At 39.1% G+C, this 15,499-nt stretch overlaps 1 protein-coding gene across 1 annotated transcript; it reads left to right on the forward strand.

Moving 5' to 3' along the window:
* The first annotated feature begins 7,426 nt into the window (after positions 1–7,426).
* On the forward strand, positions 7,427–14,468 carry LOC114922899 (exendin-3-like). Its single transcript, XM_029285091.1, has 4 exons — positions 7,427–7,527; positions 10,583–10,738; positions 12,424–12,492; positions 14,386–14,468. Exons 1-4 carry the CDS (start codon positions 7,427–7,429, stop codon positions 14,393–14,395), a joined length of 336 nt encoding a protein of 111 aa, XP_029140924.1. The 3' UTR covers positions 14,396–14,468.
* Positions 14,469–15,499: the final 1,031 nt, after the last annotated feature.

Below are 15,499 nucleotides of genomic sequence, written 5' to 3' on the forward strand. Positions count from 1 at the left end.
ACGTAAGACCAGGAAAGTGCTACCTGACATGACAGGATTGGTTACTGTAGAGAAGGATATGACAGAATTGGTTAGTGTCCTTCCCTCTCCAAGGGGCAACATCAGAAAAATAGTTCTGAATGGCTGATGCCATTTACCATAACTAAGAGAACAATCCATCCATTGAAAACAGAAATGATCTATTACAGGATTAGGCAATTTGTAGATTGCAGGGTTAGATGCAACCTGATCCCTGTTTATATAGAGCCCAAAACACCCGGAGAGCAAACTGTAAATTGGGAAAAAAATTACATTTATAATAAATTAGTCTAGTTTCTGTTTTCTTCAAGAATGATAACAGGATGAACACAAGAAGCTAATCCACATTTTGTTGTTAGTTGCCAGATTTGCTGCAGCAGAACATGGAAGTAGCTTTCATTTGGCTGAACAGTATTTAAAAATATTGGAAATAGCACTGGCTGAAAAATGAACACAGCAAAAAAAAGTCTTGAAGAAGCTTTTAATTAAAGGTTATTTTATACTCCTAGTCTCAGTTTTTATTCTTGCCAGCAAAACAGTATGTTAGAAAGCAATTATATAGGGGCTCAAGAGACTGATTTACTATCTGCTTATCTGTCAGTAGCACTCTTGGAAAACAGAATAAGACCAGATTTGGTGTAAGAGGAGACACGGGCCAAAGAAAGATGAAGCTTGAAAATGGACTAGATCAAACTAAAGGTGGCAAAGGAACAACAAATCCAGAAGAAGAAAAAAATATCACCCAATGAATCATATGAGAGAGGGGGCTGATATCAGCTTAGCGAGGTAGTCCACCTGGATAGACTATTTCTACTTTATTGTAAGGTTATATTAACAGGATCTTGCAACTCTGGAAGTACTTTTCTCTCCCACCATGCCTTTACGGACAAAGAAAATATGGAGATTCACTTCTGAAATTTTTGCCACATCCACATTTGATGTGTGAGCTAAGCTGCCTCTTCTCCAACCTTTCCCTTGGTTATGGCTCTTCTCCCTAAGGTCCTTCCCCCATTACATGGTAGGACATCGGTGAGTCAGATTGATGCCATGTCCAGTTCCCCCTTCTCAGTCCTCCCCCTTTCCTGGTGATGTGACCCAGGACACAGATGTTCTTAAGTTGGGAGGAATTCCAGAATCCAGCCAGCCCCTTCCCTTCCTTATTGGGTTATCTAATTATTTCTTAAAAGATTTCATCCAGCTATCTAAGTATGTTCTACAAAAGCAGAACATACTTTACTGGGGCTGGGGAGGAGTTTCTATCTTCTGGTTTTTTTTAAAAAAAAAAATATAGGCTGCCTTTCTGTCTTGCTAGAATGTTGATCCTACCTTTCCACCAAGGAACAACAACGAAGACATGGAGAAAAAGCAAAAAGAAAAGAAAAACCTGGCCGGGTAGGATATTTGAGAGACTATCAATCTAACAAGCAAACACAGAATAAAAAGTATATTAATTTTTAAAAAAAAAAATCATGTCATTCCCCACCTTTCCCTCCCCCACACCCTAGTAACTTCAGTCTGTGTCATAACCACCCAGCAAGGATTTATAAAATGAGAGATGGCTTCAGCTAATATACAGACTTTCATATTTATGTTTACTTTTTCTGCCTAGCTTCAGAGGTCTAGTCTACTGTTGGTTTGGAGAGACACCTTGTGGGGAAAGAAAGCTGTCAGTTCCTCTACTAGTAGGCAGGTCTTACAACCATTCCTTTAGGAACCATTTGAAGTTATAGTGGAATTGAAAAAAGTGACTCTCACACTTACAAGCATGACAGTATCCCCAGAGTCACATAATCAAAATTTGGGCGTTTGGCAATCAGCATGTATTTATGACAGTTGCAGTATCCCAGAATCAAGTGATCACCATCTGCTACCTTTTCAGCAGACTTCTGACAAGCAAAGTCAATGGGGAAGCTAGAATCACATAATAACTACAGGATTCGCTAAACCACTGCATTAATTTGCTTAACAGGTCTGGCAAAAACATCGTAAAATTGGCCACATTAATAACCACCTTGCTTAGGAACAGAAATGCTGGTCCCGGGGGGGGGGGTTATAAGTTGAGGACCACCCGTTATACAAAAAAACTGTTTAGGCTGCTTGCTTTAGCTGAGAAACGCTGATGATTTCTTTGAACCTTTGGACTATTGAGACAGATGTCACATCTTCCTCAGCGGAGATGCACATTTAATCTTTTCCTCATTGTATCCTTTATTTTGTTGTTGTTGTTAGTTGCGAAGTCGTGTCCGACCCATCGTGACCCCATGGACAACGTTCCTCCAGGCCTTCCTGTCCTCTACCATCTTCTGGAGTCCATTTAAGCTCACGCCTACGGCTTTAGTGACTCCATCCAGCCACCTCATTCTCTGTCATCCCCTTCTTTTATTGCCCTCAATCTTTCCCAGCATTGGGCCCTTCTCCAGTGAGTCCTTCCTTCTCATTAGATGGCCAAAGTATTTGAGTTTCAACTTCAGGATCTGGTCTTCTAAAGAGCAGTCAGGGTTGATCTCCTCTAGGACTAACCGGTTTGATCACCTTGCAGTCCAGGGGACTCGCAGGAGTCTTCTCCAGCACCATAGTTCAAAGGCCTCAATTCTTTGGTGCTCAGCCCTTCTTATGGTCCAACTTTCACAGCCATACATTGCAACTGGGAAAACCATGGCCTTGACTATACGTACTTTTGTTGGCAGTGTGATGTCTCTGCTTTTTAGTATGCTGTGAATTGGAATGGTTCTGTGAGAGGACATAGTTCCTGCAAAATGGCCAGCACCTGGGCTGTGGGTGTGCTGTCCCTTTAACACCTCTCTCCCTAGCCAGCCCAGCAACTGGTGTCTATAAATCTGAGCAGGGACTGGAGGGGGAGTCAGAGGGAAGGTGGTTTGTATTTGTTTGGGACCTGAAGCAGCCTAAGGTTAATTTACTTTATTGATACTGTTCTCCAGAAACAGGGCTCGCAAAGAGAAGATGTGGAAGAACATAAGTTGTGGTAGAATAAAGGGAAGAGGGATAGAGTAAGTTGTGTGTACTAGCCTTTACGTACTTGTGGCTGTGTGGCCTAGAGACCAGGTGGGATTGTGTTGGCTACATTGGAGTGTTGAAGCCCACTAACCTGGTTATACATAAAAGAACCTGTGATAGGTTCAGAAGGGAAGGATGCAAAGCTGCAATGTAGGAAGTGGACTTAATTTGAACACCTAGCCCATATGACTGTAGCGCATGCTGCCATTTTTCTAGTGTATGTACATTGTGCTCAAGTGACATAGTCTACTACAGAAACACAAGACAGCAGTTTAAGAAGGATCCTTGGCTTTTAAATTTTTTAATGATTTTGCAACACTGTTATCCCTATAGTTTGTCCCTCCCTAATCTAAATTCCTTCCCTTTTATTGTCCATGTCCTGTTTTAACGTAGTAAACCCAACACTAGTTCATTGATCTATTGCAGCAACTCTCCCAACCAACATTACTCAACCTTGGTATTGTCCAGATGAATGTGCTTCAATTCCCAGCATTCTCAGCTTTGGTCATATTGTCTAAGAAACATGGGAAATGAAGTATCTGTATCTAGAGGAGCTTCCAAGCTAAGAAATCTTGATCACGTTCTTCAGCATACGATGTGATTCCTCATCATCTGCAACCTCTTAAAACTGGAAAGCTCTGGAACTGAAATCAAGATCACTGCATGCAGAATAGAATGGAATGGAATGGAATGGAATGGAATGGAATAGAATAGAATAGAATAGAATAGAATAGAATAGAATAGAATAGAATAGAATAGAATAGAATAGAATAGAATAGAAGTAGAGTACAGAATAGAATAGAATAGAATAGAATAGAATAGAATAGAATAGAATAGAATAGAATAGAATAGAGCTGGAAGGGACCTTGAAGGTCTTCTAGTCCAGCCCCCTGCTCAAGCCCCCTGCTCAATCAATATGGGGATAAAGACTAAACTGGACCTTACCCAGAAGATCAAGAAGCAATGACACCTTTCACTCAATGGACTGAAGATCGGATTGCACGCCACCTATCAGAATGTTGCCTATAGATGTTAGACTTTGTATGGACCAATATAATGAAATATCAGACTCACTTATAGAAAAAACAACAGGATAATAAAATGTTAGTTAATACAAATACATTAATATAAATATGTGCTTGAATAATAATTGCATTAGATAACAATATATAGAATTGTAATTATTTTAACAGTTAAAATACGTATCATTTTTCTTTTGTTGCATTTTTTCACTTAGAAAACACTATGGTATTTTTTCTTTGACAATGTGTGTATTATATCTTTGTGTAGTTTATTTCCTGTTTCTCTGTCATCATTTTGGCAGCAATAAATGAATGCATGTAAAAAATCCACAGGGATAAAGAGAAAGAATCCTGTCCTAGATTCTATTTGGTGCAGATTTGGTGAGAGCATTTGTACTTTTTAATTTAGCAGAATATAAACAAGCTCTGCAAGAATGGAGTTCCTGCAAACAAACACAGACATAGACACTTGTATATATTTTTGAAAGCACCAGTTTGGGATGTTATTGTACTTTTTCTATATTAATTTATTGGTCTTTAGACCACTGCAATCATTAACTTTAACAGCTAAAAATACATGTCCAAGGTTCAAATAAAAATATAATTAATACAAATTATAAAAACAAAATTCAGCATTAATTTAAAACTGGAATGGTGTGTAAACAATTCCCAAAGACCTTTCAAAACTAATTGGAAAAAAAATCTTCCAGAAGATTTTAATCTGCTTCTGCATGGCAGCAGGGTTGGGGGAGGGTGTAAGATGAATATTTATTATTTACATGTACAGTCAAAAGTTTAGTGATTCACTGATCCCTAGCTGGGAGTAGAATATCCCTGTCTCTTCTCCATATTTCTATTTTGAAAAAAGTATAGTCAATACAGAATTGCCTATTAGCTTCTAATATTCTCTTCTCCATATTTCTACTTTGAAAAAAGTATAGTCCAGAATTACTTATTAGCTTCTAATATCTATTATGCCTAACATCTGCAAGAACCAAGTTATCACACTGCAGCTTAATTTGACAGCAATCATAACAGAGGCACCCAATGATGCACTAAAATATTAGCTTAATAGAAAGTTCAGTTCATCAAAGGTCGCACTAATGAATCTGTATTTGTGAAGGTCAGTTTACGTGTATCCCAGAAGGTGCCTAATTAGTAGGAGTCTCTTGTTCTCCAACAGATACTTTTTAAATGATACTAAAACAAACTCAGTGGAGGAGAAAAGTCTGGAGTGAATATCATGAACATCAAATGCATTCAGAATGAGAAGACTTATCCATATTATAAGATCATGACTGGTAATATCCATATGGCAATGTCCAATCAAACTGGACAGGAAGCAAAGGAAAAAATGCCATTCAGGTTTTAAGTACTTTTCTTCCTGCGTCTTTCAACCAGATTTGCAGGGCATGATCCTTCAAACACAGGACACTTTCAGATAGAGCTCAGACTATTTTAGTATCCTTGCACAACATCTTACAACAATTCCACATTCTTCCTCATGAAATTCTACAAGATTTGGGCCACCTTTGTTGAAATGTCACAAGACTTCAGCAACCTCAGGAGATTACAGAAGATTTTTTTTCAAAATCTTGGCTCGTTGTCTGTGGTTGCATGAAGATATTTGGGGCCAAAAAAAATGATGGATGGAGCCTCCATTCGGAGAAGTAGGAGGAGAACCTATGCCTCATTAACCGGAACATCAGTTGGTACTTTTTTTCCAGAAAATATAAAGGATACATGGAGGGAAAATAATTCAGATGAAAATATTTTTCATGTTATTGTAACAATATCAGCCCAGTCCTTACAACATAAGGTTTTATGGATTAGAAGTTATTTCATCAAATGTATATGGATGGCCCCTTTTATTGTTGATAAGAGTATATAGATTAATATAGCACAGGGTGAATATGAACAAATGGTGGAGCCCAATTGTCTAACTGTTGCTTTTTAATACAAATCCCAAATATATGTGTAAGAGAGGCCTATATTTTTCCTATGCTCAGTTAATATCTGAAAAATGGTGGATTTTTTTTAATAGGACAATACATAATGTTGTATGGGACAAAACACATGACGTTCTTTCTCCATCAATTGCACAAGACATTTTGAAGGAGTTGGTTGGCTTCATCTTCTGTGTGGAACCACTAATAAAGTAGAAGAAGAAGAAAGCAAGGAGACATCCAGGAATGATTCATAACTGACCTATCCAACTAAAATTTGGAACACTAATGACCTACCTGTCATCCCTTAACATTCTACTAACAAGCTTAAAAGCACTGGTAAGAATAGCATTAAGCCACAAAACAGCTCATACAAAGAAAAGGAACACAGGAGAAACTTTCATCTTTTAGAAGGTAAGCACGATTTGCTTCATCACATCCCATTCCGTACTATCTGTAGCATGAAAGTATGCATTATCGTTGTCAAAACAAAATCTATTTTTCAAACAAGGTTGGAGAATCTCTTATTCCCACCATATTCTAGTTTTCTACTAAATCAAGAATGAAAGAATGTTGTTTGTTGTCCGTTGAGGTCCTGAGAGGTTGTCTTAGATGGAATAATGTAAGAAACATGAGCTATTGCTGAGATGTCATTGTATTTATCAGTTTAACTAGAAATCCTCTGCATTGCTTAATTCTGTTTAAAAGCAGATTTGTGAATAATAGTCTTACTAAGCATGAGGAGCCGGAGAGATGTTCTATCTGTTTCAGTGATATGAGAAAGGCATTTCTCATGTTATATTGATACGCAGCTTATTAGATTGGGTGCCTCTTTTCCGAAGCAATCAAGGGAATTACAGTAATACAATCATTTTACAGAAAAACAATCATATATTAAATGGAACCATTTGGAAAAAAAATCCAGGTTTTGTTCACAAGTTTTTTAACCTAATTCAAAGCTCTCTGTGTTTAGAAGACAGTGGCCAAATCTGCTTCAGTGTCTTTTGCAGTCACAGATTTAAAAAAAAATAGTAAAAGAAGAGCAAAATGGAGATGTGAGTACACTGGGCAATGATTCCCATCTTAACTGATCACCTTCGTTCTTTGTGGAGGATGAACTTTATTATTGTTCTTCCTGTGTTAGAAATTGCCAATTCCTCTAAATAATGCAAACACGAATCAACTTCTGACCAACTACTTTAGTTTATCTATTTTGGATTCTTCTGCATAACCTTGAAAAACTTGAGTATACAAAACTGGGATTGTAAACTCAATGCTTGCAAGAACAATTCCAACTCATCTCTGGGATAATAAAAAGCTCGAACTGTGTTTTCCTATGAGCATCCAGTCCTAAACTGGTAGGAAAGTTAAAAGTGTGGTCCAATTCTTTTTCATGCTTTTGTTTGCCTTGCTTCAGAAGATCTGATGAAGAAAACATGGTGGATCTGTATTTCTGCCACAGTCATTGTAGCTTTACTCCCTGTTAGCTGGCAAATGATCCTGAAGGATTCAACGGATGAGTCTAGGTATGAAATTTTTTTAATATATTTGATTTCAGTTGGGGGTGTATGGGGAGAGGGAAGAATTGCAGAAGGCTCAACGTTTGCCAACTTCCTACAGAAATCTTCTGCAACCTAAATTTGGATAAAACAAAATTTGAGGAAGGCACAGAGGAGAGAAGGGAGTGGAAGGAAGGTCAATGGGATACCCTGCAGTAGATAGGATGGGACAAGGAGTGAAGGAAAAGGTGAAAGTATAAGAGACTGCCAAAAATTATGATGAGAACGGAAGGGAAAGGTTGAAAGGGTAGCAAGTACAATCAAAACCAGGGTCCTATTACAGACATATAAGTCAGAACTTTCAGGGATTTTATGTTGGAGAACAATTTCAGATATAGAGTTAGCTTCATACTTGCCCAAATGTGTGCCATGAGACTCCAAGGAAGGCAAGTTCAGAAGCTTTTTCAAGAATCGATTTTGTAAACTAGTAGAAATAGATGTACAACTTTTGCATTGTGATCAATAAAATATAAGGCAATTAAATGTTAACAATGTTTTAATAATTTAATAAAAGGAGATCCTATGTACTAACAGAAGGATGAACAGGAGTGTTGCAATGTGACAATTGGACAAATATAAATAAAAGCATACTTTTAGGGACACATTAATAATCCTTCTTCACAAACCAACTGTAGAGTTCAACTTCATTCTCTTTTTATAACTAATTCTATTGTTGTCTTGTTCCTTATCATTCATTTTATGTAAATATATTGCATGGGATTGTTTTCATCGGTATATTGTAATCTGGTTGAGATGATGTGATATAATCCTCTTGTTAGTCTCTGTTTCAATTGATATACTGTATTAAATATAGAAAGCTTTAAAGAGGAAGGTAGAAAAGCCAATAGAAGATAGAAGACAGCCAATCACTTCCCCTTTTTGAAAACCAACTTATTCAAACTCTATTAATAACTGACTGGTCTGTTTCAGTTGTGTTGACTGTATCTCTGAGCAATTCCAATCAGCATATCCAAAGAAATGGTAGTTTGGGTCTTGTCACAGACCAATGACACCTTTGAAGGAGAGTTGAATCATAGGGTAATTTCAGATAACTTGATGGAAGAAGACAAATATTTAAAAAAAATGCTCAGTGAAAAATTCTAAATTAAAGGGTTTGTTTGTCTAATTTACCAGATTTATAAGACTACTCAGTTGAGGACTCTAGGTCAGTGTTCTCAACCTGTGGGTCGGGACCCCATTTGGGGTTGATCGACCATTTCACGGGGGTCGCCAAGCAAGGCTGTCCACCATTTTTTTTGTCCGCCATTTTTTTGTCCGCCATTTTTTTTCCCTTTTCCGGCGGGTGCCTTACCTCCCTTGGGCTGGGCCAGCTGGTGGTCAGCCTGCTCCGTCTCTGCCGCTTGCCAGCTACGCCTCGGCCAGCGCAGGGGGCGGAACCACGCATGTGCAGCGCTCCCGGGCAGGGAAAGTCCTCGACTTACGACCGGTTTGGTAGTCCTCGACTTACGACTGGTTGGGGTCGCGGCATTAAAAAGGTTGAGAACCACTGCTCTAGGTGATGTGCAAGTTAAATACAGCACTTAATGCAAGGAAAAAAGCATACACCAATCCATGGACACCATATCACTTAGGGGGACACACACACTCTACCTACCTTTTCCCCAGATTCTGGGGAAAAACAGGTCTTCAAGGCCCATTTAAAGGTTTGCATGGTTGGGAGTATACAAACCTCTGGAGAGATATGATTCCAGGGATTAGATGCTGAGATAGAGAAGACATATTTCCTGGGTTCCATTTTCCTCAAAGCAGCTGTGTTACATAAGACTACCAAGGCATACTCATCACTATCTGCATCGTCACATTCTGGACCAAGTGCAGCTTCTGAGTGGTGTTCAGGAGCAGCTCCATGCAGGGCATATTGGAATAGTCCACTGAGTAACAATAAGGAGGCATTCCTGGTTCAGGAAGAGTTGCAATTAGTGTAATAGATGAATCCGAATTATGACCTTCCCACCGCATCCACCTCAAGGGCAAGTTGAAAGTCTAGAACAGTGGTTCTCAACCTTTTTAATGCCGCGACCCCAACCGATCGTAAGTCGAGGACTAAACCGGTCGTAAGTTGAGGACTAAATTGGTCGTAAGTCGAGGACTAAACCGGTCATAAGTCGAGGACTACCCAACCGGTCATAAGTCGAGGACTTTCCCTGCCCGGGAGCGCCGTGCATGTGTGGTTCCGCCCCCTGCGCCGGCCGAGGCGTAGCTGGCAAGCGGCAGAGACGGAGCAGGCCGACCACCAGCTGGCCCAGCCCAAGGGAGGTAAGGCACCCGCTGGAAAAGGGGGAAAAATGGCGGACAAAAAAAATGGCAGACAAAAAAAAATGGCGGACAGCCTTGCTTGGCGACCCCCATGAAATGGTCGATCGACCCCAAATGGGGTCCCGACCCACAGGTTGAGAACCACTGGTCTAGAAAAATCCCCCAACTGCACACCATTTCTGTCCAAGGGAACACAACCCCAAAATTCAGAACTAAAACTGGAAAAATCATGGCAATGAAAAAACTAGGAAACCACAGCCATGATAGCTAGTGAGATCTTATTAGAATTGGCAAGCACAGCAAATTCAGCCATTTTTTAAAATTTTCAAAATATATTATTTTGCTGTTGGTAGTCAGTGGGCACCATGGTGTTTCAAGGGGTGTGTAGCACACATAAAAAAGAGGCAGGGCTTTGATCACCTTTACCTTTTGACACACATATCCACCCTGTGAATGTCCTTGCTGGGCACAATCAAGAGTACTGCAGACACTATGACACCCATTGACAATTTCAAACTATATCAGTGTCATTGCTGGCTTATCAGTTATATCATATTACTTTGTGGTTTTATTCTATGTACAAAAAATTATCATCACATGCTCTGAGACTAGAACAGAGGTGTCCAATCATGACAGTGGCTTCGCTAGTATTAGAAATGTGTCATTGGTGTACAATTGCAAGCAATAAAAGTATTGTTTTTGGGGGGAGAATGCCTAATGCAACTCATCCTTGGCTTTCACTCAGGTGGCAGCAGTCTTACAACATGAAAAGTGCCCACAGCTTTACTTCTGACATCAAACGCCATTCTGAAGGGACTTTTACCAGCGATTTTACTGAACATTTGGACAACATGAAGGCCAGAGATTTTGTGCATTGGCTCATCAATGCCAAACGTTACAGGTAGAAAATGTTGAACTGTAGGAGAAGGACAGGTAGACCTTGAGGGCTGAGTCAAGAGAGTAATTAGCCTAGATAAAATTAATTATATTTAATGACTCTATGAAAGAGCTATGTATGACAATCAGCTGCAGCTTGAACAAAACTGCCAGCCTCCATGGGACAACCATCTTCTAGGTTTTTAAATAAGAATTTGGTTTTATTTTTTTGGTAGAAGTGATTCTAAATACATTCAAATATATCTAAGAACATTCAGCGGAGTTAAATTGGGCAATACAAAAGGTAGTGAGGGATGTCCTTTAAATCACCATGCGTTTCAAAATAAAGACTGATGTGTCTAAGGAATATTATAAAGAGTCCAAAGCAAAATGATTCTTGAAAATCATCTCTTGTGTTTAAGCAGATGATGATTGAATTTTATAGATGATGATCAATTCTAATGATTGGTCAATGGATGGTTTGTGGTAAAATTATGATTTCTGACCACCTGTTGTTTAATAGCCATATAAAAAAGCTTTTCCTCACTGTAACTGGTTCATTGGAATCCTTATCTTTGTTAAGTTAGATGTTTGTTAGATTGTATTTGTACTGTAGATGCAGGTCACTTTTAAATACAATCTAATTCCCTTCTCACCTTTTCTCCTCTTGCTCACTACACTGTTTTTATCTGTGTATGCAGCATGCAAGAGTACAGACTACATCATACTTGCCAAGCCTTCCCAATTCTTGTGTAAAATAATGGGAGCTGCAGGCAAGCACCTCACAAGATCATCAGATTTGAGGAACAAAAGCCCCAAAATCAAATCAATGCCTTTAATCAAAGGTTGATTTGTTCATAGACTAGTCTCCAATTTCCCCAGGATTGATTTGATTAATCCTAATATCTCAGGAAAACCACAAACAAGACACAAATGCATAACCCAAAAGGAGGACATATGTGGGTATAATGTGTGTGGGCTTATATATGCAAATCTATACAAACAAGCTATCCCCCCCCCACATGTGATGCAGTGTAAAGGTATGTGGGAATGACTTTGGAAGACTGGGCAAAAAGACACAGGATAAGAAAAGGTCAGATATAAAGAGCCTGCAAAAGGAATGTGGAACTCTCCCTAGTATCTTTAGCAGTAAAGGGGATGTGTGTTTGTGTGTGTGGTGGGGGGAGAATATACTTTCAGACTTGCAAGATTCTATTAATATAATAATATGAGCTATTATTAATATAACATTACAATAATGTAGAATTATTGTATTATGGCCATATTTCCTCTCTAGTCTGCTTTGCAAGGTCGACATCCATAAATATCCATAGCTTATTCTGCAAATGACAGAATAGATAGAAAAAAACCTATATCTAAAAGACAGAAGACTGTTTATCTTTTAATAGTCTCTTGTCTAGATAAACCTTCCCATTAAGGAAGCCAGTCTCAAAAATGAATACTGACCTCCTGACAGCTCTTCAATATATAATATTCTGAATATCTTTTTGAGGACGATATGTATCACCGCGAATCAGCCTTTCTATTTTGGCTATTCAGAGTAGATGTAGCACTTTCAGCAGGCAATTCTCTGGATTTCCACCTGGAATTAAGTTCCACTGAATGCCGTGTGGCTTACTTCAGAGTAGACCTGCTTAAGATCACAACATTTTTGTGGCTCTCATAACCTTTGCCTCATTCTTTTTACAGTTCTACAAAGCGGTTCATTAAAGAAAAACCCATTTTCTTAGGCTATCCACCTGGCTCTTTCTGGTTGAGGTAAGGCTACATTAGGTAAAATATGATACTGCATCTTGATGCTTAGGTTCACATTTCTATGTGTGTTTCTCAACCTCAGAATTCTGGGAGTTTGGGGGGTTGAAGTCCACACACCTTAAAGCTGCTGAGGTTGAAAAACACTGTTCTATCTGAAGGCCTCTCTCTTTCTGGGAAAAGATAGAAGTGCAAGTTTGGAACAATGGACTAAGATTGGGAAGTCCTCAGCTGAATTCCTTGCCTAGCTTTGAAGCTCACTGAATGCTAGTAGCCAAAGCTAGTTAAACACTTCCATCCACACTTCCTTCATAGGATGGTTGTGAGAAGGAAATGGAGGCAGGAGATCAGCTGTGGCCACCTTCACCTCCTTTGGGAAAATAAATCAGAAAAAATACAAGAAGTGTATGAACCTTTCTGGATCTTTCTAAAGTGCACTTCCATATGGGTAGTCCTCAATTTATGGCTGGTTGCTTAGCAGCCATTCATTTATGGTTATCTGGCCTTATGACCGACTACAGAGACGCTGCAACAGCCTCTCCCACCTACTGTATCTTTTGCCCCATCCTGCCCAACCAGGTCCCCTGCAGGCAGTGGTGAGATCCAGCCGGTTCGCACCAGTTTGGCAGAACCGGTAGCTAATTTTTTGTTGCCCAGGCCCAGAATTGACTTCTGGAAGCGGCATCCACACAGAGAACCGGTTGCTCACATATTTGAATCCCACCACTGCCCGCAGGCTTTGGGCCTACTTTCTCCCTCCTCACCAGGTCCCTGCAGGCTTGTGCTACGCCACCCAGGGCTTCCCCACCTGTAAGCCACCCCATGATCGATTTAACAACTGCATCAGGGAGAGTAGGGATGGGTTCATTAAGCGAGGCAATCAAATGGCCGTCTCACTTAATGACTGTCATGACTTGAGACCATAATGGGCAGGCTCCATTATGGTTGTGTCAAGGACTACCTGTACTATGCATGATTTGTCTTCTAATATATCTTCCCTTACCTGGGAATGAAGACAGATAAAAAGCTAAATGTTTCAGCCTTGAAGGACAGAAGGAAGAACCGCTATTAACAAGAATCAGATGAATAAAATGTGAGCCCAGGACAAAAATGCTCTAGATAGCCCCCCCCCCCCATTCTCATTAAGATAGAATAAATGAGGCCAGAGTAGTTGCAAGATTCTGCTCTTAATAGCTGTTCTAATAAAGGGGAGGGGTGGAATTAGGTCGGCAGGGTGTCCATTTCTTAGCCTGGTCTATCTCATACAAGTAGTCCTCAACTTCCCTCCATTCATTCAGTGATCAAATTTGTGATGGGACTGAATGAGTGTTACTTACGACAAGTCCTCAAAGTTCCATCCATTCCCCTGGTCATCTGATCGTGATCTGAGTGCTTGGTATCTGGGATGCAATTACAATGTTGTAATGAGCTGCAGTTGCATGGACCCAATTTCCAACAGTCCCTGCCAGCTTCCCAACAGTGGAGAAGCCGGTCAGATCATGGTCACATTACTAACTTAATGACCCGCACAGTTCTTGCTTAAAGATGGCAACCTGGTCTGCAAAAGCTGCCGTAAGCAGTGCAGTCACGTGACATCATACTTTATGACCGCATTGCTTAGCAACAACAATTCCAGTCCCAATTGTTGTTATTAATCAAAAGCTACGTGTAGGGCTGATATAATTGTCCCAGTCTTTCTATGCAGAGAAATTGCTCAAATCTCCTAAATCATCAATTCTATAATTACAGGGAGAAACAGTGATCCAAATGGCTTTGATCAAGCCAAATGAATAATAATTTCTCATCATTATTGTACTTTTTCTAAAATGTACTCAGTAGTTCAAAGTGATTTCTATGGAACATCTCAGCGTTTTCCTGATCACTCTGTCTCTTTTACAGGTACAATTAAAAGGATAATATAGGAATTGGACGTTCCCATCTGCACATCCAGCAATGAGAACTTTTGCTGATATTCTGATGCTCGTTTTCTGTTGTTTCCAACTCAGTGAATTACAGATACTTCTTTCCCTTGTTGCTAAATATATCTACAATAAATGTCATATTAAACATACCTTATTATAGTCTTGTCTGGGAAGGCATCATCCAGTCCTTTTGCCTGGTTTGGCTATCTGTAGCAAACTACTACCATGTATTGTTTCCTCTTTCTCATTTTCTTACACAGATTTCACACTCATTTCTGGATCCCAATATATGTGTGCAATTTCTTCCTCCTCCTCCTCCTCCTCCTCCTCCAAATATTAACTAGGGAATGTTGATATACATGACCCATCCATACGCACTTATTGGTCTGTTTTCCTTCAGAATGAAAACATTGAGTAGGCAGGAAGCCCAGTTCATAGGAGACTTTTAAACAATTAAAAAAAAGATGACATGCACCAATCAGAGAACAATTAAAGCAAAGAGTGATATTCTCCATATCAGCTCATTATTTGGTCATTGAAGACTTCCTTTATTCATGGCATGCACACAGATTAAAAAAATTAAGTATCTTAAAAATATGTTGAGTATTCAAGTAAAATAATTTTTAAAAATCAGAAAATGGGAAAGCACTATAAAATTTTAAAACCTGTTTCAACGGAAACACTGTCTTCTGAAAATAACATGACAAAGAGTACATTTAGAATAATATTTTAATATTGAAGTTTCACATATAGTTCAGCAATGGGTACAATTCTCAATCATCAGAGTATTATCATTACTGACAGAGTTTGTACAGACACAAAGTATGAGGCAGAATCAGTGATTTTTTAACCATAAAACAACAAAACTATACTTATTTAGATAACTCAATTTTGAGCAAAATTTTAGCAAATGTATTTCGGTTTCTACAGAACCAGTAAGAGTCCATCTCCCCATTATTACATTTATTTACAATATGGGGTGGGTTTTTTTAAAATTACATTTCTTACAACAAAATAAATATTGTTTTCTTTTATATCTAAAAAGAAAATAGTTTCTCTATTTCTACATGTAGTTGTCTTAGGAGGAAGAA

The sequence above is a fragment of the Protobothrops mucrosquamatus genome, unplaced genomic scaffold, assembly GCF_001527695.2.
Source record: "Protobothrops mucrosquamatus isolate PMUCROS unplaced genomic scaffold, P.Mucros_1.0 scaffold1265, whole genome shotgun sequence".
Taxonomy (NCBI): domain Eukaryota; kingdom Metazoa; phylum Chordata; class Lepidosauria; order Squamata; family Viperidae; genus Protobothrops; species Protobothrops mucrosquamatus.